Below are 25955 nucleotides of genomic sequence, written 5' to 3' on the forward strand. Positions count from 1 at the left end.
GCATTGAGCAACACAAAGCTCATTTAACTGAGTAAATACATACCTTAAAGAAACTAGACCAATCAGTGTGAAACAGACACACAGATATACAGTCATATATATTTATACAATTACACTTAAAATGAGGACATTTGAATTAACTTCTTTTTACTCTCATTATATAGCATTTATTCAATAAATGCAGAGTTTAAAAGTCTGATGAAAAAAAAGGAAGGAAAGAAAGAAAATAATACAAATAAATTATATTCTTGGACTTTGGTTTCCTTACTCAATTAAAAAAAGAAAAGAAAAAGTAGTTATAAATTAGACACCAGACCATAGGTGCTAACCAGCACTAATGCACACACATTGAGCTTTCTTTGTGGCTTGGGGAAAGTGCCCGACTTACCACCAGCATCCTGCATCTGCCTTTGCGCCACTTTCAGACCAGCATACTCTGCGGCTGCTGCCACTGCCTGGGCAAAATCAGCATCAGTGAAAAAGGAGCCATCGGAAGAACTAACACTGGCACGCCCACTGGAGATGTTGTCCTCCTCTGAGGCTGAACCCCAGCCGTTGATCATGGACCCAGTGACAGAGCTCTCCAGGTCCCCAACGCTTGAGGCAGGGGTCTGTTCAAGCCCACGCAATAAAAGCCTTCTAGTTTGCATTTTGGCAACTTCCATGTCGGCTTCATCTTCTTCCTCTTCTGGCGCATCCGTATCCATATCTGAGACCAGGGGTCCTGAAATGTAGCCATAGGTGTGCGGGGGAGAAATCGGCCACGGAGGCAGAGGAGGACTCGCTGGCTGCCTTCTGCATGGAGAGGAATCAAGAGCAAGAGCTCAGCTCATTATCTAAGTCAGGACCCAATGAAGCAACCAGAAATTCACAAGGAAACTGATTTGATCTTTGCTTCTGTTGAGCTGAATTGCTCAGAGGGAGAAAAAAAAAGGCTATAAATCTTTTATATCAGAGTTTGATTTTACTTTGGTTTGTATCTCACTTAGGGGCTTCCCTGCAGTACATTTTATTCAAGTTTTATAGAAATATACTCAGCTAAGTCTCATGTTTATCGGTTGAATTGAAAAGTTTTTAAAAGTTAAAATAGGAAGTGATACATATTTTAATGTTTTTATTAGTGCATTATAATTATACACAATAGTGTGGTTCATTGTGAAATATTCATGTATGCACCTATAACATAGTTTGTTCCACTTCATTGATTAATACTCTTTTGGGGAGCATCCAACTACATATTTGTCCTAAAGACTTTCCAAATTATCGATAGCTTATTATTGCCAAAGACAACATTCATTCATCCCCAATTCACTCCAAAACATTCATTTCTTTCCCTTTTCTTTATTGCCACTCTACAATTCCAAGTGAACGAAGTCAATTCAACTAGACTATAAATAGTAAAATTTCATAGAATTAACAAAAACATATTCAGCACATAACACAATTCCTTTCGTATTTTAATATGTATGTAACATATATGTATTAAATAATACTATACATTCATTTTATTTTTTTTATTTTTTTAAGAGAGTGAGAGAGAGAGAGAGAGAGAGAATTTTTAATATTTATTTTTTAGTTCTCGGCGGACACAACATCTTTGTTGGTATGTGGTGCTGAGGATCGAACCCAGGCCGCACGCATGCCAGGCGAGCGCGCTACCACTGAGCCACATCTCCAGCCCCTATACATTCATTTTAAAAGCTATGGGACCCAAGAGCAATTTTTCTCTAATTTACTCATTTATGAGTTTAAATGAAGGTATTTGGCTGTTTTAAACTTCCTTGGTTTTCTGTTATTCTATCTATCTCTTTAATAATATGCTTAAAGATATTTTTTTCTAATGACCTGAAATTAGTTAAGGATCAAAAAGGAGGGTAAAATTAAGTAGTATCCCACAGTCTTAGTTCACAGAGTAACTGATGTTTCAGCCACCTCTCCACAGGCTTGAAGAACATCAGTTAAAAGCAGTCTTTCTACTAACGCTACCCAATATACTCCAGTGAATATAAGATGTCTGAGAAGATAGAGAGCATTTGGACTTAAGTGAAAGAAAAGTTATGAAAAGGTGTTATTCTCAAGGTAGAAGAATAACAAGAGAACAGCACCTAATTAAGAGCATGCCTGCAAAAAAGGGAAACAAACACACAGTGATGCTCAGAAGATGCAAGGTCAAAGATAGGACACAATGGGGGACTATCAAGCAGAAGGTTCATGACAGCACCTCATCAGATCCTGCACTCCTGATTTCATAGAATTAAAAAACACAGATTCAGCACATGACAGTTAAAATAAATGATAATTATTTTAAACACAACAACTAACTCACTGAGCACATATTTTGTATCTAAGCATATTTTACAATGTTATCTCAATTCTCAGAGCAATTTTCTGAGTTACTTTTTAAATTATCATTTTATATGTGAGGATATTGAAATTCAGAGGAATTAAGGATTTTGTCAAAGTTCTTAAAGGTAGGGTATCTAAAATTCAGAATTTAAACTCAAATTTTGCTTCCAACATCATGACCTTCCTTCCTTCTAGGAATGGTATTAACAAACACACACACACACACACACACACACACACACACACACACACACAAAACGTATGCCAAGAGAGGTGTGTGTGTGTGAGTGTGTGTGCATGCACGCGCACGCCAGGAGAGGTATGTTTCAGTTATATTTGAATTAAAGACACAAGAAACAAAAATAACATGTTTTAGTAAAGGACTATGTATATATAAGTATACATTATTACACATTTTTTATATGTTCACACATGCAGGGTTCTTTAATATAATTCATCATTTTTCATTTCTGGGTGGTTTGTAATGTGTCTGTGTGTGGCACTAGAAGAAATATGAAAAATGTGCCAAAGCTGGAGTTATTTAAGAGATTAAAATGGATAATTCTTTCAATGTGGATTCTGTCATACACATAGGAGGAAAACCTTTGTTTAATTTGGAATGCAATAAAATAGCATACTTAAAAGTTAATTTGCAGCCTTTGTAAGCATGCACATCCAAAATACCACAAGAAATTTCTTTTTTTTTTTACAGTCATGTAAGAGTTTTTAGTACAAAGGGTACTGTTTTGACCATCAATAAAGGGGTGTAGAATGGCCAGCTTCCCTGTGAAAGGATGCCAGCATTGCTGTTTGGATAATTCACATTCTGTAGAGCAAAAATGTTAAACAAGGGCTGTCTTTTAACTACTACCAACACGTGCAAATTCTGAAGAAAGACAGGAAAAAAATGTATTCAAACCATCTGTAAATAAGGCCATCCCGGGGAATGTGTGATAAACATATACAGTTTGAAATATGTAATATATTCTACTTGAAAACAAAAAGCTATTTCGAGATGCTGCATTCAAGTGGGGCTTGTTGCAAACGAACCTCAACCTTTTAGATTCCTCCCCCTGAGGGGTTTCAGCATCTTCTGAAATAATGTACAAGTATATGACTGTGACTCACAACACTCTAGGCTCCTACAAAAATGATGCCTTCATAAATATGTTCAAGAAAGAAAGGGGTGATTCCATTAATTTATGAAGGCAGGTGTCTCTACAGTTCACCATATAGCATGTACCAGGAAAAAGACAAAAGGGGAAAAAAATCCATACCTTTCAAATCCTTTTTTCTAACACTAGTGTAGTTTCAATTTTTTTTGTATAATCAACTATTACCTAGTTTGTAAAAAGACAAGATATTTAATTTTCCTTTACCTTATTTCTTTCTTTTCCTTCTAACAATATCATATTCAACTTCTCTGTATGAAAAAACATTCGACTATTTTCTACTTCATACTTGAAAACTATTTTTGCTGTTCAAGGTATTTTTATTATTAACTGCAGTGAATGCAATAGTGTCATTTTTTGAAACAATATGTATCAGTTTAATTATATTATTTTCATTGTTCTTATATGAGAAAAAGAGAAGGGTTGCTACTATGTTAGTCACTTAGTTTATCTAATTTTAGACAATATGGAATATGCTAGAAGCTCATAAGAACGAAAAATCGCAATATTAATAATAGTTCAAGCCTTTAAGGCTTATAAAATTAATATTGTGGTATTATAATACTTTTTTCATTAACTTTTTGTTACATATATTTTAATATTTACATACGCCCCTAATCAACAAGCATAAAATAATGTATTTATTCTTTTTTTAAAAAGTTTTTTTTAGTTACACATGGACACAATTTCTTTGTTTACTTTTATGTGGTACTGAGGATCAAACCCACTGCTGTACATGTGTGAGGCAAGCGCTCTGCCACTGAGCCACAACCCCAGCCCCAGTGTATTTATTCTTTAAACATCTATTGTGCATCTATTATTGTGTGGTCCCTACTAGATTTTGAGACTAAGGATTATAAGGATTCAGTTTTAAGGCATACATACTGAATACAAACTAACTATACATATCTGGGCCAGAGAGATCTCATTTTTCAAAATACCCATAATAATATCTCTAAATTCAAATGATCTTCTGAAACAAGAGAGGGAATTTGGTTCTACATTGTTAAATCAGAATGAGCTTTGTGACTGCTTTGACCAATAGGCTATAGAAGGAGTAAGATTATGCCCCTAATCGGAATATAGTGCTAAACTGATTTGAAAACTTTCTCTTTCTGCCTTCTTTGAAACCAGCTGACATGTTAAAAGTGTCTCTATCCTGAAACCTTATATTATGAGAAGCCCAGGCTTATGTGATGACACTTTGGAGATGGAGGCTGAGGAATATTGGGACATCAGATATGAGGGATAAAACTAACTTGGCAGGAGATCTTACCCCCCAAACCAGGCGAAAGTCACGTAGATTAGAGATGAATTGTCCAACTGAATTTTTTTCAGAATCCCAAATACATGGGATTGTGAATAAAATAAAATGGTTGTTATAGGCCACCAAGCTTTAGAGTAGTTTGTTAGACAGCAATAGAGACAGGAATTCAGACACTATGTTAGAAATTCAGCTGAATAAAATATACTTCTTATTTGAACTTGTAGTCCAGTGGAAGAGATCAACAATTCATTATGTGTGCAATCATAATACATTAAGTCAGCACCCTAATGGGGCTATATACGGTGTTGTGGGAATACATATAACAGGCTCCCATCACTTCATTGTGGTATTAGGGAAGGAGGATCTGCCACTTAATTTTGAGTTTAAAGAATACATAGGTGTTAGCTCTGAAAAAGGAGCAGATAATAGTGTTCCAGGAAGTTGGGCAGAATGTGCAGAGACCTTGAAGTGAACAAGAACTGTTCTTCTTCCAGGAACTGGAAGAAACTTAAGAGTAAAACAATACAGACATTGATGGGGGTGTGGCAGTGGGCAAGGATGAAGTCACAGAGGGGTCAGATCACAAAGGGTCTTGATTGCTACATTAAGGAATCTTGTCTTTATTTTAAGGGGAATGGGAAACCATTGTGAGATTTCAAGCATTGATGAAACTTGATCAGCATTGCATTTTAGGAAAATGTCTCTGTACAGCCTTCAGCAGGGGCACAGTTTGAAGAAGGGGCAGGGTCAAAGGCACTGAGACCACTTAGCAGAACATTACTGTAATGCAGGCATGAGAAAATGGCTGCTGGAACAAGAAAAGTGCATTTATGGCTGAATATATGTGCTTCTCTCAGAGTGATATTTAGGCAGTAAAAATCTGCAGGAATAAGTACTGGGATATATGGGTCGAAGCTCTAGAATGAGACCTGTAGAGAAATAGCTATCTATCTCTAATGATTGCATCATTAGGGAAGTGGCAGGATGATAAGAAACAGAAGTCATTGACTGATGGGACTGATGTTTGAATAGGTAAAAGGATTGAGAAGAGGCTTCACTCAAGGACTTAACTACAGATGAGAGTCCAACACTCTATCTAGTCTCAACAGGGTAGGCACAATTTAATTGCCAACATTAGGGAATGAGCTACATAAATTACAGTATCTATTTAACCCAAGTGTCTACACTAAAAGTTACCAACAGAGAAAAATACACTGTTCAGCTAAAAGAGTAACTTGCAAAATAATATTGGCAAGCTACAAATTAAAAACAATGTGAAAACAGGTAGAGATGAAAGTTTGAAAGGATTTTTACTGAGCTCTGAACAGTGATTGCTTCTGACTATACAGATCATTGGTACTTTATATTTTCATTTTGCTTATCTGTATTTTTAAAATGTCATACAGAGTCTATAGTCACCATTTCAAAAGCATTAACAGGATTTTCTTTTTTTTTAATGGGCTCACACCACCTTTTTATTAGTGTCCAGAATTATTTCCAGCAATGATCCTGGAAATAAAATTCATAATTTCTTTATAGACTGAAAATAAAAAAAAAAACTTAAAAGCTAAAACTAGTTAAATTCACTATAAGTGCTGCAGGTATGGTGTTTTTCTCAATCACATCTGTATACTTCAAGATCATACATGTATTTGTCACCCTAAAACAGGAGAAAGTAGGTCATTTTCAGTATCAGATTTCAGCCATCATATACTGGGTCAGGGGGTGGGGGAAATTCTGTGAAGGCAAAGACGTGAGAAAGACATGAATTCTGACATCAGAGAGCTTTGAATTTAAATAGAGCATCAGATAAACAAATAGGAAATACTAAAGCAACAAGAAAACTGATTAACTGAGATGGGAACAGAGCCTGATGAAGATGAAAAAGAAGACTGGTGGATTTTTGCCAGTCAATCAGAGGAAAGCTCCATGGAGTGTTTCTGAGCAGGACTTGGAAAGATGAACAATGCTTGCCAAGCAATCAAAAAAACAGCACGTCCTAGACCAGGATGTTGGGTGAGTTTAAGATAAACTCAGAGAATTTCAAACAGACTAATTAGAAATGTTGTGGGAAGGGAAAGAGAGGACAGTCAGGGGCTTTGAGTGCGGGGCTCCAGAGGAGGACTGGAAATGGGGGAAACAGATCCAGACTTCCATGCAATGAATGAACATTGGAAGATAAAGAGAGAAAGGAATGAAAAATGGATATCATTTCAAGAGTATGGGAAAATTCCAAGGGACAGGGATCGGGCCCCTGGTCCAGTAGCAAGAGAAATGGAAACAAAGGAATAAAATCGTAGGCTATTTTGGAATTAGCATTAAAGGGAAACGGTAAATATTTTAATTCATAGACAGTTTGAAAACCACAGATGAGGCAGAAGGATAATTAAGCTCATCTCCAAATGGCAAAAGTATTTTTTATGCTTTTGCCTATCCCTTTGGTATATAAATAAGTAGTCATTAAAGTAGGACAAGGAGCAAGTGTTCACTGCAAAGATGATCAATTTGGGTTAAGACATGTGGAGATGTCCAAGTGAAAATATCATTGTGACACACAGGGAAAAGGTCTGGGCTGGCTAAATAAATTTGACAGCCATCAGAATATAATTGTCAAATCAAGTGATGGGGTGATACACAAGGAGGAGGACAAAAGGGAACTAGTATTTGCTGAAAACTTACCCCTCTGCAGGTACTTAACATACATTATCTCATTCAATTCTCTAAACAATTTATAAAACTGCCATCATTGCAGAGAGCTCAAGAAAAATAAGGGCAAAGAAGTCTTTAGATTTTAGCATTAGGAAGTTACTTTCAGCAGACAGATGGAAGCAAAAAGTGTAGAAGCTAGGACACAATGGGCAGAGTTGTAGCCAGGAACTGGGAAGGTGGAGGTGGCTGAACCACAGTCAGCAGTAGGAGAGTCTGTACCCTGTAACCGGGAGAGAAGGCTACGGAAAGTTTAAAAGCCACATAGTTAATAGGGAATGAAGGGAGGATTGAAGGGAGAGCCTACGTCTGTAATGTCCACACAGATGACAGGAAACTCATGTTTGTTTTTTGTTTACAAGTAAGGTAAAAAGGATTACAGAAGAAATAATTAAACAAACAAACAAAAGGCTATTCAGGAGGAAGATCTGGGGTCCCAGTGGCCACAAAGAGGAGAGTGGAAGGAAATAGGTTACTATTGAGAGAAGGAAAGAAGCTTAATGGTCTCTGTCCGTCTCTCATTTGCTTCTAATAAAAGTAACTGAGATGGCTTGTGATGCTAATAGGAAAAAAAAGACAACTTATTTGCTTTCAATCTTCATGAAGTTCAAAGGTTAATACTATTTAAAAATATGGCAATCTAAGTTTCCCCTTGTCACACAGGGAAAGGTTTAACTACTTCTTTCTGTTTAAGAAGTATAGGATTTGAATTTGGTAATAACTTCTTAATGACAGAATTGTTAGCAAACGCTGCAAATTCTATCTTAATCTGCAGAATAAAATTCAAACAGCACAAACCATGATTTGTTATTCATTCAAGAATATTGAGGAAAAATCTTCTGAGGCAAATGATATACCCGATTTCAAATGATATTAGGAATATGGAAAGCAATAGACACATATTATAATGTGTCAAGGGCAATAAAATAGTACAAACAATATCATCAACAATGAGAGAAGAGCTAACATGATACAGTAATAGCTTTTATGTGGTAGAAATGACAACTGAAATCCCAGATAACAAAAATATGTATTGGATGATGATGTTCACTAGGGTAAAAAGTCTAAACACACACACTCACACCCACACCCACTCACACATATTGTGTAGTAACCTGGATAAAATAATCCCAACCTATATTAAAGTAAAGGTATCTGAGGTCAACATAAAATGAACACACTAAACTCATTCATTCTACTATGACATTACAGCTATGAAAGAACAAATCATTATGTGGAACTCAATTTTAGAAGATAAGAGAAAAATCTCTTTTTCTAAAGAAAGAAGTGGTTTGCTCATGCACAACGAAAGTTAAAGTACAAAAAACACCCACCAGCAATAACATGTCATGAGACTAGCAGGCCACGTGTACTTGAATGTAATTATCATAAGTGGGTAAGTATCAATACCCATTATTTTATGGTTGCAAGTGCCCTGGGATCAATTAATCTAATGTCATGGTCAACAGTATTACTGATATGTCCTTTATCAGGCTTTACTGTGGGAAAATACTCCAAGAAAATGCTCATGTGATTTGAAAACTGCTTCATCGGACAGCATTCAGTGAGTAGTGGAAATGATCTGATTCTGCTAAAATTTATTTCTAAACCACATACCGCCTGTCGGGTGGGTGTTGCATATGGCCAATCTCCTCTGGGCAATCCTGCAACATGGGCTGGAGTTCTTCCTGTGGGGACGGGGTCAGAGTGGCAGTGGACTGATGGCTATAGGACACAGCAGCTGGAGAAGAAGCTGCTCCCCGCACAGGAGGTGTGGGGCCTCTTTCATCTTCCTCCTCTTCTAATTCATCCTGCTGCAAATACATCCGTGCTGGTGGTACAGGACATGGCATTTCTTGATCATAGCTGAAACAACATGTTATGTGTTACTATAAGAACATGCTGACTTACTTCAGTTTCTCCCAATGAACTACTGCTATAGTAAGTGGAATATCAGCTTTGACTTGTTTTCAAATATGAAGAGAGAAATGAATTGTGGAAGAGCTTATTGAAGAAGAGGAAAAGGAAAAATTGTGTACAAGACTTCTAGTTTGGATGAATGAGGAAACTGCTAGGCTACTTGATCACAAAGAAAACAGAGGAAAAGTGTTACACAGAGTGAGACAGTGGGATTAGGAAAGCAAAAAAGATACAAAGCACCCACACGATTTGAGCATCAACTTTCCTGAGCTAATGTCATCAACTTAGGTGGTAGAGAATAAACAAGAGAGATGTAATGAAATTACAACTTATATAATGCAATACATCACCGCCCTGCTAATTCTTCTAAATCATAGTAAGGAGTCATTGTTTTAAAAAGTCTGCTATCATAAAGATTTTTGAAGTATTACATATACTATTTTTCTCTGCAAGATTGTAAATTATTATTAGCATATTATACAGGCTGAGAAATTATAAAGAAACAGTAAAAAAATCCACTTAACATAGTTTAACTTAGTATATATCAAATGTACTATGTTCTATTCCTCCAGTTCAACATATTCTCAAGAAGATGCAAAGATGGCATTGCAGATAGTCTGATGATGAAGTTCTAGACCCTGAGCAAAGGACTTTCTAAATTCTTTCAAAGGGAGAGATACTGGAAACAACTTACATAGTTCAATAGAACTCTCTTTTGAAAATGCAAATAGATCATTATTTCTTCAGTTGAGCACAAAATGAACTGGTTGGTTTGAATTTAGGATGGTGAGTGAAAAATACAATACCCCTAAACAGTAAAATGCTCTTCTGCTCCTGGGCTAGATCTGAGTAGGAAACAAGATAAATCTGGAGAGTACTTACACTTTTCTATCTTATCTTATCCCAGGAATATGTTTAATGATTAGAATGACAAAGATGTACTGCATTATATAAACTGTTTGATTACTGCTCTCTCTTATTTGTTCTCTACCACCCCGCCTTGTTTACTTTACCTTAGGAAAACTGATGCTTAAATAATGTGGTTGCTTTTTATCTTTTTTAATTCCCTAATCCTCCTACCTCAATTTTTGTAACTCCTTCTTATGTTTCCTTTGTTATCAAGTAGCCAAGCAATTTGCTCACCTATCCAAATTAGTAATCTTGAAGAGAATTATTCCTTTCTCCTCTTCATTAACCTGTCTCACAATTCATCTCTATTCTACCTATAAGGACTCTCTACAATCTGTTCCCTTGTTTTCATCTGTTGCATGTCCTACTGCAATAATCTTTTAATTGATCTCTTTGCCGCCAGTCACTCCTTGCTTCGCCATGGTCACATTGTTCCAAAATTGCTTTACTATAATACAAGTCACTGTCAGGTCGTTCATTTGCTCCAAGTAATAAATGGCTCTCTAATTGCTTAGAGAATAAAATAAAAATGCTGCAGCAAGGCATTTGAGTATCGGCATAATCTGGCTTACGTTTGCCTTCCCAGTTTTCCCACCCCTGCCATGTTAGTTTTGCAAAAGTCCATATCTCTGCATGGTCCCAGGATCCATAAAAATCCCTGCTCTTAATTGATAACTTTATCATTTTCAAGGTGAAAAACACTTATCAGCAGATTAGATTCATTCTTACCAGGCAAATCAAATCTTTCTCTTTGGGGAGAAGTTGTATATCTTGTAGTATTTTTTTTAAATCTACAATAGCATATTTTATTTTAACCCTTTTTAGTCAACTAAAATAGAAGAAATATTCTATTAAAATAGCCTGGAAAACAAACTATTATGACCAAACTTATCTTCACGATTTGCAGATTCTATATTCGCAAATTCACTGATTCAGTGAATTTGAAACCCCCATATCAATACTAGTGATGTTTTTGTGGCCATCTTCATACATACAAAAAGACACCAAAAAATTGAACCACCTGACATGAATGTACCCAGCAGAAGCAAAACAAGACAACAAATATTTTCTTTCGTCAGCTCTCACATCATTTGAACAGTTGATTTAGGGCCCACATTGCTTGAAATTTTCTTGCTTAATATCAGTGATTTCCCTGTTAAAAATGGCACCCAGAGGAAATGTTAACATGCAGCTTGGCACTCCTAACTTAAGAGGGTTGTGATGTGCCTAACAGAGAAAATGTGTCTATAACAGATGTGTTTTCTCAGAAATGACACTATATTAATGAAAAATATATATTAAATAATGGTGCTTTAAACAAAACACATATAAAAAAAGGCCTCAGATCAACCAAAATGTTGTGACCTGAGGCTCAAAGAATCTAACCCTGTATTTCCCCTAGAGACTAATGGTTCCATATTCACCAATTCAGTGTTCACAGCAACTTTATAAAACATAACTACTATGGATAATGGGAATCGCCTGTTAACATTTTTGTAAAAGAATTTTACTTGAAAATATATGTTATTTAAAAATAATTAAAAAACAGAAGCACAGAGGTTTTGTCTTCTGTGCACAGCTGGGACTGTAAAACTCTTTTTTATAAGAATTAAAAAACAAAGCCTTTATTTCTATAAAGTCATTGAAAAGACTATTTCCAAGTAGATTTCATTTTTTTTGTAGTTAATTCTCTAAGTCAAGAGAATTCTCTGCTTTTAATCTCACTACTAAAGCAGCTGTTTTGTTTTGTTTGAGGTATCATGTCCAATTATAAAGATTCTGGAATGAGAGGAAGCACTCTAACTTTTCATTTTTTCATGTGGACTATTTGTTCTTGTTAAATCCTTCTGAGAAATAGTTCAGGGAAGTTTAAACCTCTACAAGTAATTTTCAGCATAATGTGATAATATCTAAGAAAAATGTAGTCTCCAGAAATTGTGGTATGTAAATCCACATAATTATTTTATGAAAACTTAACAATGTGTCAAAGAAATTCTAACACAGTCATGTATCACTTAACTACAGGAACATGCTCTAAGAAACACCTTGTTTAGGGATTTCATGACTGTCTGAACTTCAGAGTAGATTTAGACAAACTCCCATGGCATTAACACAAACCGGGCTAAATAATATAGCCTATTGCTCCTAGGCTCTGGACCTGTATATCATCATACTTAATACTGAACGCCTCTGTAACACTAGGGGAAGTAGTCAGGTATCTAGGCACATCTAAGTATGGAAAAGGTACAGTACAAATAATAGACAATGGGAATTTTTCTGCTCCATTTTAATATTATGGGAAGAGCATCATATATGTGGTCTGCCATTGACTGAAATGACCTTAGGCAGTGCATGACTATTTTGAAAATCACAAAATAATATGTGAAATTCTATATATACAAACTCAAGATTTCCTGTGTGTGTGTGTGTGTGTGTGTGTGTGTGTAATTCCCAGTTCCTAAAGAAGTTTCTAGAGCACTCATTCTTTTATGGGCATCCCTGAGGAGGGTTTTAAAGCGCCACTGATCAACATTGTCTTATTTAGAGATAACACTGTGAACTTCAGGAGTCAGTCTCCTCTTGGCAGTACAGGGTAACAACTACTTGGGTTGGTATAAGCAAATGTATTATACCATTCACAGGTTATGTTCCGCCTACCTTTCATCTACAGAAATACTGTACTCTTCACTGTTGCCATGGGGACGAGGATGTGCCGGGGGAGGAGGAAGCAGGTCTGCCCAGTTCATGCCACCCTGTTTGGGAACCTTGGGTGTCCGTGCCCCTTTCTTGTGCCCTTGACTTCCTAGAGAAGAAATGAAGTACAAGTCTTTTATTCCTGGCCTTTAATTTTTTTTCCTATTATCCATGATTAATTATTTTCTGTGAATATGATCTTATAATTTATTCAGGTATATAGAGATAAACACACTTTTCTTCATTAATTTTAATTCAGAATTTTATAGAAGAGAAGAAGCAAAGAATTGCCAAGTTTAACTGTAGAACGCATAGCAAAAAAGCAATAAAACCATAAATGAATTTTACAAGTCATATCATTAATAGTGATCTTCCTACAGTAATTAATTGCATTATGGATTATCATCTAAAACAAATGAGCTGTAGACATATTTTCTGGAGTGCCTTTCTATTATTTAATTGCTGAAACCTAAAATACAATATGATACAGATTCCATCTATTAGAGTTCCACTGTTGCATTAAATCACTGAATATATATAATTTGTACTTGTCCATTGAAATGTTTTGGGCACAATGAAATTATTAGTTTTCTTCAGAAGGGCAGATACAGATGAGAATAAATGCTGGAAGAACTAATATAACTAACAACAAAAGAAGCCAAAAAATGCTCTTAGAAAGGGACAGACATCTTCTCAGCCGCTGTTTCTATAAAATTGTGGCTTATAGTAAAATAATGTTGCTGAACGTTCCTAATAGTTTGAAATAACCCAATTCTTCAAGTGCTACAGTTTTCCAATTTTAGATTTGGTGTATTCTTTGAACACCATAGATGCATATGTTCCCCTTTTAAAACCTTCAGGTCAAAAGTTATCTGGGGATAAAGTTCTCCCCCTGAATATATTTTAGAATCATATTTATATTATAGACAATAATTGTTAATTGCAATTGAATTGTAATTGATTTTTCTCATATGATCCTGTAATATCAGTGAATTGTCTTGATCTTTTTTTTTTTAATCCTAACTTAAACAGCTACATGTCACCCTGCATATGACACAGGTCTTAGCTTACTCAGTGGCAGAGGGACTTACTTTTTTTTAAGTCACTTGGGAATTTTCTAACGGCAGTGTTTGTTATACCAGATGTTCTTGCCTTGGTATGTTACAACACCAAGTGTGGGCTGAGGAACAGGCTGTTACTAATAAACTGTGACTCCAGCCCTGAGCCTGGGTGTCTCTGTTTCTGTCTGTCACTCGGTTGTTATGTACTGGGGTGACTGGGCATGCATGACAGAGTCAACATTGGCCAGTGTCTTCCTCTGGATTTCCTGAGACACATGCATGGTAGTAACTCCACCTGACCCGGTGACTTGACCCATACAAACCTTTCCTGTACTTCATGTACTAGCTTTACTTGCTCCCTACCTTCACCAGACCTCACTCCTTTATAATTGTTTTACCAAATATCCACAGAATAACAGGTAATGAATAGCAGCATGGCATCATGGTCTCAGTGTCTAAGCTAAGAGATGGAGAAGGTCAATCGAAAATTAATAACCTAGAATCATGGGGTTTTTCCCCTATTAAAATATGATTTTCTCTATAAGTAAGAATATAAAGATGAAATGACATCAACATTCAAATATCTAAATATTTTATGTTTTTATGTTTTTCCAAAAAGTAGATCTTTGACATTTTTAAGTCAGTTTACTTGATTTAAAAAAGAAAAAAAAATTTGATAATATTTTCATTGTTAATACAAATTAATGTACAGTAGATTCTGAGAAAATCTACAAAGAAAAAGGGCCATTTCTAAGCTCCTTTAAATAAGAAAAATTTCAACACAGGTTAGAAAATTTTAAACCAGCATACTTTAGCTAAAAGAAGGCAGCAAACTGTGAATGTGATGTTCTTTACAGAAGGAGGTAGAGACACTTGGCTAAAAGAACCTAGCAATGACTTTGATCCAGTTGCTGGGAGGTGCCATTTCTACCCTCTCCTGCAGATACATGCTCCATTCAAGACCAATTAGTTTGTTCTCATTGTGGTGTGACTTGCCACATGTTAGTTCTAATAATGAACCACCTTTAATTAGAAAAACAGGACTTAAGTATCATCAAGCTCCCATCTGCAACCCCTATCAGGAAAATAGCTGGCAAACAGCTGTCCCAGCATGAAGACCACAGGGAGGAGTCTCTGTGGTTTTTGAGGCATGGACAAATTTAGGCTGAGAGGTTGCTTTATGAGGCTCTTGAACAAGAACGGAGGGATCACAGAGAAAGTACAAACTGAGACAGTAGCTGGATCTCAGGTTATTGTCTCTCAGGTTTTTACAGTGCTGAAGTGTACTTAAACGTTACTTGCTTTAATAGCATTATTTCAAATGGTAACAGATTTATCTGATTACCTATATGTACAACATTTCTTATGTTATATTTTGGAAAAGGGAGAAAAAAGTTTCAGCTGCCTTTAAAGTTTAGTGGTAGCTGCTTTTAAATTTTAGTTCATACTTTTGATTTACTGATAAAGGAAGAAAACAGGGAGCTTAGTATTTGATACCTAATGGAAAATAAAATGGTTTACTGAGAATATAGTCCCTTAAACTGAAAAAATAAGACCCATGTCTGATATAAAAAACAAAAACCCAAGCCTGATATAAAGAAAGATTAGATTCAAATGATATAAAGTGATTCAATACTTCAGTCCATCTGGGGCTGTACCATCTTTTAAACAGAGAGGTAGATGTTTCCTGGGATCCCCTTACCAGATGTACTACTGTCCTGATCCGAACTGTTGTAGGATCCTCCCGTATTCTGGTCATATGATTGATTGTATGGAATCATTGGAGGAACTGTGTCATTTGCTCGATAATCTAGATATTTCAGATAGAAAAAAAATACATTTATGTTTTCTTTGTGAGTTATTTCTAATCTCTTTATTTTGTATATATGTCTGAGTACATTAAGAAACCAATTGTCTGTTTTTCTCTTTTATTTTTAGATTCAAATTGTCAGGCTATAAAAAGACTTACACTCAAAATGGATGTCTATATATCCATTTAAAAATATAGGAATAGAAACTGGGGGTATAGCTAAGTGGTAAAGCACATACTTAGTATGCATGAGACCCAGTACCCTCAATCAGTAGTACTCTCCCCCCAAAATATGTACATACATGTATATATAGTAACAAAATAATTCTAACAAGAATAAATCAGAAAATGCCACATCTGCAACTCATAAAACATAAATTGCAATAAAATAAAAATAAAATGGAAACTTGTCAGCTAGATGATATCTCATAAAAATGTATCCCTGATAAGAAAATAAAATATCTAATCTGCCCCAGAAATGCTTCTCCTTATTTAGGCAAAGGTGAATATCCAGATGATAAGCTTGCTACTGGAATGCAGTCAGTAATAATCTGTCAGCCTAGCTGCATTCTGGGGTCTTTATTACACTCTGACATACCAAATCTGCTTACAAGCAGTACAAACAATAAATCAGAGTTCTGAAATGTTTGTACAGAGGACTGTCAGAGCTTTCTGAGGTCCAGAGTAAAACCACACACTATGGAAAAATAATGTAATGGTTTGAATCCCCACAGTAAACTCCATAGCTGCAGAATCTGCTCTCAATTTTGTCAGTCTTTGTCATCAATGTATGTAGGAATCTTAATAAATATTTATTAAATTGGATTATTATACCAGTTAAGTACCTTCTCAAACTTGGGAAAAAGCTAGATGACTTTATTATCAAATTAAAACATGACATGAACTTAATGAAATGTTTAAATTATCTTGTTATACTCTCCAGCTTCACAAAGTTTTATTTTTGAAGAAAATGCTCTCAACTCAAGCCTAAGAAAATAAATCCGTACCTCTAATTATGTACCATAAAATGCATTCTTGACCAGGATACGTGCACAACATTGCCACATCTATTCAAATTAGAGCAATCTAGTTATAGCTAGAGGTATATAACTTTGCAAAATCATGTTATTAAAGCAGTAGCCTGAAGAACTACAAAGAAATCAAACACCTATCTCTTTCAACCCACATGCATTACAACATTACAATACACAGATATTCCCCTCAGGCCATAAAATACTATTCTGCTGCTTCAAGTTAATACTAAACTCCATTTATTTTAGGTTCTATACTGGCAGACTTCAATCAGGTCAACCCAAGAAATTGAGGTTCTAAAATTATATACATCATAGCAATCTCAGGAACCACACAAGGTCTGAGAAATACAACAAATTGAACCACTTCTCCAGTTCAAGTTTAATTTAATTATTTTTCTTCAGTTTGATATAAAAAGGCCCTTCATTCATAGGACCATGTAGAAGCAATTATCTTCCATCCTCAAGTGGAAAGAGTGGAATAGTCTATTTATTGAAAATTCGAGGTATTGTGACAGTTGTACATCTGCCTTATGAATAAAAGATTGTATGTCCTCAGCAATCCCTCACCTACTATTAAATTTAATCTCAAAACCATTTGAAAATACTTATATATTATTATAAAATCAATTTTCCAAGCTTATTGTGGTGCTAATTAACTCTTTGACACTGGAAATTCCGAAACCAAAGAAAGAAGAAAATCACAATAACCAAAGGAAAGAGGTGACTTTCGAGTCACAGACAGTTGTTGACATCTAGTACCGAGGGGCTAAGAATGTCAACATGGGAAAGAGAAGGAATAAGGGCCGAGCTGTTCACCTTTGTTCAGTTTCTTTTGCTCCATGATGTTATACTGAATTGGTGCCACTTCTTGTTTCTGCTGACCGGGTGGTTTCCAGTGCTTCTCGCTGGAGTCCCCGCTGCCATTGTTCATGTTATTGGTGAGGTTGGACTGGATGAGCTGGGTGGTGGCATAAGGAGTGGGCTGCCCTGATGGATTGACAAAACGCCCATACTTCAGATTTGGGCTATTGAAGGTTTTCATCTCATTGATTTTGTTACTAAGATCCACATCACCATAAACAGTTGACTCAGGGAGCATCAGATTTGTTTGTTTGTTATCCAGTTGGTTGTTATAATTTGCTATACAATCAGCTATGTGCAATGGAGAGGAAAAGGAAAAAGTCATTCTGCATGGTTATTCGTTTTCAATTTCTTTCTAAGAAGCTTTGTGAGTCACAGTAAAATTGCGATGTAAAGTACAAATGGGCTTAAAGTAGATCAATAGAAAGGGCCCCATATTCATATGGACTTTCTAAGGGAAATCAAACTTGAGGGAATAAGAGCATCCAGAGCATTTGTGTAGAGAGGACATGATTATAAACTTATGCCACTGCTGTATGCTAAATAATTCATCTAATTTAAAATAGGAATTTCCTTTAACAACCATTTTAACAGGAATTCCACTAAAATAATACATACGTGAATCTTTGTTAACTTTAAATTTTCTAGTCTTGGGTTAATGAACTATTTGAAGCTACAGAACAAAGCACATAAGAATCCAAAGAGGAAAATGTATCCACAGGTCAATTCTAATATTTTTATCCTCAAAAGATAAGATGAGCAGGGATAAGGTGATAGTTAATAGTGCTTAGGAGAATTTTATTAGTTCCTATCTTGGTCATATAGGGTAATCATTATTGAAGAGAAATGCTACATAATCATTTTTTCATGGTTTCGTAATGACATCCCAAGTATAAAATGACAATAATGATGACAAAATGAACCACACTAACCAGGTCACTTAATCAAATAATGCCTGAAATAATATCTACTATGTCTAATACCTCATTCCACTCTGATCTTCCCTTCATTGAAATATTTAGAAATTAAATAACTGATCACACACACACAAACACACACACAGAGAGAGAAAGAGAGAGAGAGAGAGAGAGAGAGAGAGAGAGAGAGAGAGAGAGAGATATTTAAGGCCTATGATTGAAAATATTAAAACAGCAGGAATAATTAAAGTCATATTGTAAGGATAAACATTTTTAAATTAAAAAAGGTGCCATGGAAAAACATCATTATTCTATTCAGATTGATTAAAAGTGGCACTATCACTAACAGGTCTCTTTAAGAATTGGTTTTAACTGGATATCTTAATAAATGAAAATTAACATGCTTTCTACTAAAGATGTAAATATGAATATAATCTTAAGAAAAATTTTCAGCTTCTCTATGTTACTAAATTTAGCTACTTAATTTAATCATACATGATCAAGCAGCAGAGATATTTGGTACATCTGGATTACAGTAATTCTCATATCAAATTTCTAGGAATTGTTTTGTTTAATGACGATTAAAAAATAATCTAAAGGCACTATACTCATTTTGCTTTGCCAATATTTCTATATGAGTGTTATCCAAAAGGTCTTCTAAAAGTGTTGGACTTGTCCTAGAATCCAGTGTCCAATATAGTTGCCACTGGCCACATAACAGCTATGGAGAACTTGAAATGTGGGTAGTGAGAATGAGGAGCTGAATTTCAAACTGTATTTTATTTAGTTGATTTGAATTTAAGTAGCCATCTGTTGCCAGTAACTATCATACTGGACAATGCAACATATTAATTCCAGTAGGTGTCCCTTTTGTTTATGATACATGACTATCTATATAGACAGCAGAACCTGGGCCTCTGGAGGACACACACTAGTTGTGTGGATGGTCATATCCACATCTAATAATGGAGACATGGGATTGTTTTTAGGGTAGACATATTCATAGTTCTATGATTTGTTCTTTATAATTTATTACATCTTTACTTACATGCCATCTTCTCATTCTCATTTCCTTAGCTCCAGGCATTATTTTACTTTCATAGGCATCTTATTTGTTTCTTTACAACTATTTAAATGTTTCCTATCTGATTAATAATGGGACTTTTTGTTTCATAAGAAATTATCTGTATTTTTTTTCTGCCTTTAGATCTTGCAGTGCTCCATATCTACTTGTCTTACTGTGATGTTTTAGCATGAAATTTTAGTGAAGTAATTTACTCACACATATTTCAGAACCAAAGTATAGAACAGACTATAAATGTACACTTACACACCTGAAATATATATGGATGTGTGTATTTCTTATGTCTTCAGGATTTACATCTATACTATAATATCTGATTTAAACTTTCATTTAAATTTTTTTTGTTATTATTCTTGTTCAAATATTATAACTCTTACTGTTAGAATTAAGTCCACTCAAACTATGGATTTATTGACCTTTTGATCTTTGTTATTTATTCCTAAAATCATGAATATAATAAATTATTGCAACTAAACTTATTATTGTACTCATTCTTATAAATGATTGTGCACGACTTTGTTTTCTTGCAATCTATGCTAGAGCTTGTCTTCTTCATTCTCTGAGGAAATCTTGGTGGAGGGTGAAATATAAAAGTTTAGAAATGGAGAAAATATTTGAATCATGCTAGCTTGCTACACAGTGTTGGACATTTCATGAAAATGTGGATCAAAGTTCCCTTCCCCAGGTGGGCAGAGGGAAAGGAAAGTCAGCTGCTTCTGGATAACTAGCCCAAGGCCAGTGCATATCTCCCTCTCTCTGTGTCCCTAACCTGGGCGGCTGTAGGTGGTCAGGTTGCTGTGGCTGTTTCCATTGCCCACGGTGCAGCAGTTGATGGAGCAGTCATTGTGGCTGTTGCCAGTATTAGGCCACTTGTCTGCCAGCCACAGCTGTGCGGCAGGTTCACTGATGTTGAGAAGTCCTGGCCTAGAGAGAAAAAAAAAGAGTAAATGTTATATGGACAGAAAATAATATTTTCTATTCAGAATTGCAGCAAATATTTCATTTAATTGTTCTTACAATAATTTGGTGCATTATACTGAATGATATTATTCTTTTTATTTACAGAGAGGCAATTATAATATATCATTCCAGATGTATCTCAGTGCACACAGCCATACATCTGTGAACTGGTACTGCTGTACTTCAGACTTAAAATCTTTTACTGTTTACAATGTTCTATTCTGCCTTTAGTCATGGTGATTGAAAAATCAAACGTGGAATCTGAAAACACAGATGCATAAAGACTTTTAGTAACTAAAAATTATTCTAGCTAAATCTGTTTGCATTTCTTCATTTTTGACCTATTAAAAAATTGCAACTCTTCTCACAACTTCATTAAAAAAATGCAACAATTTCCTTTATGGAGACAATGAACCCTTCACATTAGGCAGATTTACAGATTTTGCTTCCAACCCATGTTTAAGAAACAGTGAGCACAGACTGGCGTGACATTTTGCACAGAGCTACAATGATGTTTCAGTGAACAGTTCTGTGAGCTTGTCAACATTTTCTGATGGTGACAATGTAAAATGTCGTGAGTTCCTAAATAAACAAAGGAAAGCTACTGAATGAAATCTGGTAAAACAAAGATGTCGACTAAAAGAAATATTAGCACTCATGTTTTTTTTGGCACAACAGATGTTAATCCTCTTTCACCAAGTGCTGGAGAGGCCAAGTGCATCGGGAGTTATTAATGGGAGCCCTGGACCACCAGTGCCAGGGACTCAAACTGGAGTCCAAGAGCAGCATTCTTCATGTCCTTTTTCAACACTGACTCCGTGTGATAACTCAGCAAAAGAGGCGATGATGTATGATGTGCTGTCCAATCCTCAATAAACAGTCTGGCGCTACAGACTATGCAAAGATTTTCTTGGTGGTTTCATTTTCTTTGTTAAAATGCCATAACCAGCCTTCTCATTTACTTGAGAAGCAAGAAACTGACATTGCCCTCTAAATGGTTCCTATTTTGCCACAGAGAAACATATTTTGCAAGTGATGGTTATTTGTAAGTCACTTAAAATGAAGAATATGGATTTGCAGTCCATATATCTGTATCCATATATGTGCATATTTATACAATTAAGGATGCATGTGTTTCCTCTTTGTTTACAGTGGGAGAGGCACTTTGAATTCTTTACATATATTCATTTATTGAACCATCACAGCCATTTTACAGGCAAGGATTGCTAATACCCAAGTTTTACAGATGAGGAAATGGGACACTTGGGGGAAGTCAAGGCACATGGGCACAGCTATATGGAGTGAGTGAGTGACTACCTGGGATTCCAGCACAAGCTGTGGCCCTGGAGTTCACACCATGAACTAGGATGCTATAAACACACACTGGAGCCTGAGGAAGTTCCCTGAAGCTCTTAAACATTCTTAATGGAGAGTGAAAAAAATATCCGAAGGCCCCAAATTCAGGACAAAGTTGCTAAAATTGAATTACCTATTATAATTGTTGATAAAAATATGCTTTGAAGCCTGGTGCAGTAGTACATGCCTGTAATCCCAGTCACTCAGGAGGCTGAGGAAGGAGGATGGCAATTCTGAGGCCAGCCTCAGCAAAATAAAATAAAAAAGATCTGGGGTTGTAGTTCAGTGGTAAAACATCCATGGATTCAATCCCCAGTAACAGATAAATAAATAATTTGCTTTGAAGAGAAATGTCGCTGGACTTAAAATTTCATGCATTTAAATGATATCTAGTGTCTGTGAAATACATGTTGGTTATAGAACTTCTGCATCTAGTAACCTTTAGCTTTCCTACTTTATTTCTCCTTGAACTTAAACCATAAATGCTATCACTGTCGAAGTTATTCAAAATAAAACTCCCATTTTTGACACTGAAGAGATGATACTATGTCTGCAGTAGAGGTCAAGTAGAAATTCTCCACAGCTCAACTTATATGTTTTAATAGAAAGAGACAATATTTTCATGCTACTATGACTCCCTCTGTATGTCTGTGGTTGTGGGGAGTGTTAATATTTTTCCAGTGAATGCTTTGCTAGCATCACTGGCTTAGAGAACTTTTCATATAGATGGGTGATTTCCAACAGGAAGTAGGATTAACAACTAACATCCTGCTTTCTGTTTAGACTTGAGTTTGGAATGCTAATTATTTAAGGAAAAAGGTAAGCCATGTTCACTGTCCCATGATGGATCTTAAAATGCTGTGTGTGTGTGTCCAAGGTCTTGGAGGAAGGTGAGGTCACTGGCAGCTACTCTGACAACAGAGCGTGAGAAGTCTTTCAAAGTAACAGCTTCACAGGCTCCCTGTATCCCTTAAAACTCATCAGCATGCATCAGACAATCAAACTACAGCCAAATATGAAGCAAAAGCAAAACATGTGTTCGTTACCGAGGTTAACGTGTGCCTAACACATCATTACATCATGTTACATATTACGGGGACAGACCTGCGCCATGAAGGAGAAGAGGGCAAACGTGCACTAATAATTAGGAGGCAACTGCCTTCAATTCCTGCTCTGCTACTTGACACATTCCAATCACTCACTCTGAGAGAACCTGTTTAAACTGTAAACCACAAAATATAAGACTATGGAGTTCCAGAGCTGGGGATATGGCAGAGGGGCCTTACAGAAAGTAAGTATTGTCAGCTGTGGGTCATGTCTGACCCCCTGCCAGGCTGAATGAGTGGCCAAGGTTTAAAGAGCACCTTCACCTGATACTCCATTTCTCTCCTCCCTCTTACTGACAGGGAATGTGGTACTGGCTTTTCACCAGGTTATCTTCACTTGTTCACTGCTTTTTTTTTTTTGGAGTTTTCTCTAATTTTTCCTGGTTGAATCTGTGGTTTGAATTTTAAGCAGAGGTTTTGGAAGACGCAACTGGAATTTTCCAGGGAAAGAAAAGAAATTAATAAAGACGGCTCCTTAGTATTTCTATGTTTCTCTCCTGCGTTACCTCAAAGGTCATTTGCCGTTTTCAAGTTGAGCCCAGAGTTCTCTTGGCTTACTGTTATGTTATTCTCTCTTTTCTGAGAATAACTAAATGACAGTTTGGAGAACTAGGAGAGAGTTCCAGACCACCTCCTCATTTATTAGAGGACACAATCCAGCACCGAATAATTTCCTTAAAGTCATCAAGAACTGAATTGAGGTCTTCTGACATTCACTTATTAAATAACTCATTTGTTCTTTTCTTAGGTAACTTGTAAATGACTGAAAGTTCATACAGTTTTTGAATTTACCGATGTCCTTCACTGAACTACATTTATTACATTACAAACAAAAATTAACTTATCGATAAATAAACCTCATATTTTCTATAATCCAGGATCTCATATTCTCTTGTCAGAGGCAATTCTATCTACCAAGGTTGGCAAACTCTCTCTGTAAAAGGACCAAATAGAAACCACAGAAATCTTTGCAGGTCATTCAATTTGTGTTGTAACCACTTGACTTTTCTTTTATAGCTCAAATAAATGAGAGCCTGTCTGTATTCTTATAAAACTTCATTTACAAAAACAGATGGCAGGGTGGACTCAGGGCAAAAGCTATAATTTGGTGACTCTTGATACAAAGAAAAGCAAATGCATTGTCTCCTCCTGGGTAGGAGACAATGTGATAGTTGCACAGTACAGATTTTGTAGAGGGTACAGCAGGTAAAATCTGATACAGTAACTAGGGATAATGGGTGGGAAGACATTGTTAGCCTGTGTATAAGCAATGTGCCATGTAGCAAGGATACAGGACACTGACATACTGGAGATAAGTGGACACAAGGGATCATAGGGCACAGCACATAATAGTGAAAAATGGGGCTGCAAAGTCCAAGACTTTATGGACTTCACATACTATGGCACATTTGGACTTGATATTTTAAACACAGCAAGTTCTGCTGCAGGTGGGATTTTTCAACAGCTCAGGAACTTACACAATTAGCATGAATTTCAAAGATTATTCTGCCTCTACTGGAAAGAGAATTAGTAGACAACAGTGCTAATAAAACTGGATGAACTTAGGACAGCTGGGAGCTCATAGTTTTGGCAAGGGAGAATAAGTGCTTAAAAAGAAAGAATATCAGTCATAGTGGAGGGGTTAAAAAAAAAGGATCCATAGAACACAGTAATGGTTGCAGGAAGCAAAAGAGGATGATCAACAGATCTTAGCTTAGGTGCCATCAGCCAAGAGAGGTGGTAGGTCCAGGGAGGACCCAGGAAGTTTGTGATGAATGAAGAAAACCAAGACAGGGGTTGGAGGTGAGGAAAGCCAAGTGGATATTGAATTTGCTATTCATTCTCTTTTCCAGTGACCACAAAACTCAGTGTTATGGTTTGGATCTGGAATGTCCTCCAAAAGCTCTTGTGTTGAAGATTGGTCCCCACGTAGCAAAGTTCGGAGGTTGGGCTTTTAGGCAATGATTGGATGGTGAGGGCTCCGACCTTATCAGTGGCTGAGTTCATTTGATCAGTGGATTAATCCACTCGATGGATTAATACATTGAGAGCTCAGCAGACTACTGGGAAGTGAGACCTCGTCAGAGGAAGTAATCACCAGGGGCATGCTCTGGAAGAGTTTATTTTGTCCTTGGCCCTTCCTCAACTCTCACCTCTCTGCTTCCCAGCTGCTGAGAGTTGAGCAGCTTTCCTCTGCCATATTCCATGATGCTTGAGCCTAAAGAAATGAGGTCAATGGGGGCTGGGGTTGTAGTTCCTTGGTAGAGCGCCCGCCTAGCATGTGCAAGGTGCTGGGTTCAATCCATAGCACTACATAATATGTATTAAAAAAAAAAGCTGCAGAAATGAAGTCAATGGACCAGAGCTTGAGACCTGTGAGACTGAGCCAAAACACTTTCCTCCCTAAGTTGTTCTTTTAGGTATTTTGGTCCTAGCAACCCCTCCCTACCCCCGCACAGATTCATCATGGCTAGGAAAGAGGCTTCTTCTTAATGAACCTTCTCTTTCTCGTCCTACTTGATTTTTACCCCAGTACTTATCAACTGTTGACACTGTACAGTTGACCTTTTAAAAAATGTTTATTATCCATCTTCCATCTCTCCCACCATAATCAAATGCCCACAAGATCAGGAATTTTATCCACTTTGCTCACTGACGCATTCCAAGCAGCTAACACAGTATCTGCCCTGTAGTCGGTGTCCATTATAGTTAATGAATAAATACATTTAAAATTGTGTGTATAACTGTCATG

The 25955-nt window shown here is 36.2% G+C and overlaps 1 protein-coding gene across 1 annotated transcript in view; it reads right to left on the reverse strand.

The window, feature by feature from the left end:
* Positions 1–25955, reverse strand: part of LOC144250944 (roundabout homolog 1-like) — a 186620-nt gene that overhangs the window by 63740 nt on the left and 96925 nt on the right. The window contains 6 exon segments of the mRNA XM_077794110.1: positions 389–795; positions 9109–9357; positions 12979–13123; positions 15778–15885; positions 17736–18071; positions 20551–20705. Coding sequence (XP_077650236.1) covers positions 389–795; positions 9109–9357; positions 12979–13123; positions 15778–15885; positions 17736–18071; positions 20551–20705 — 1400 coding nt within the window.

This window comes from Urocitellus parryii, chromosome Y, assembly GCF_045843805.1.
Source record: "Urocitellus parryii isolate mUroPar1 chromosome Y, mUroPar1.hap1, whole genome shotgun sequence".
In the NCBI taxonomy this organism is placed as follows: Eukaryota; Metazoa; Chordata; class Mammalia; order Rodentia; family Sciuridae; genus Urocitellus; species Urocitellus parryii.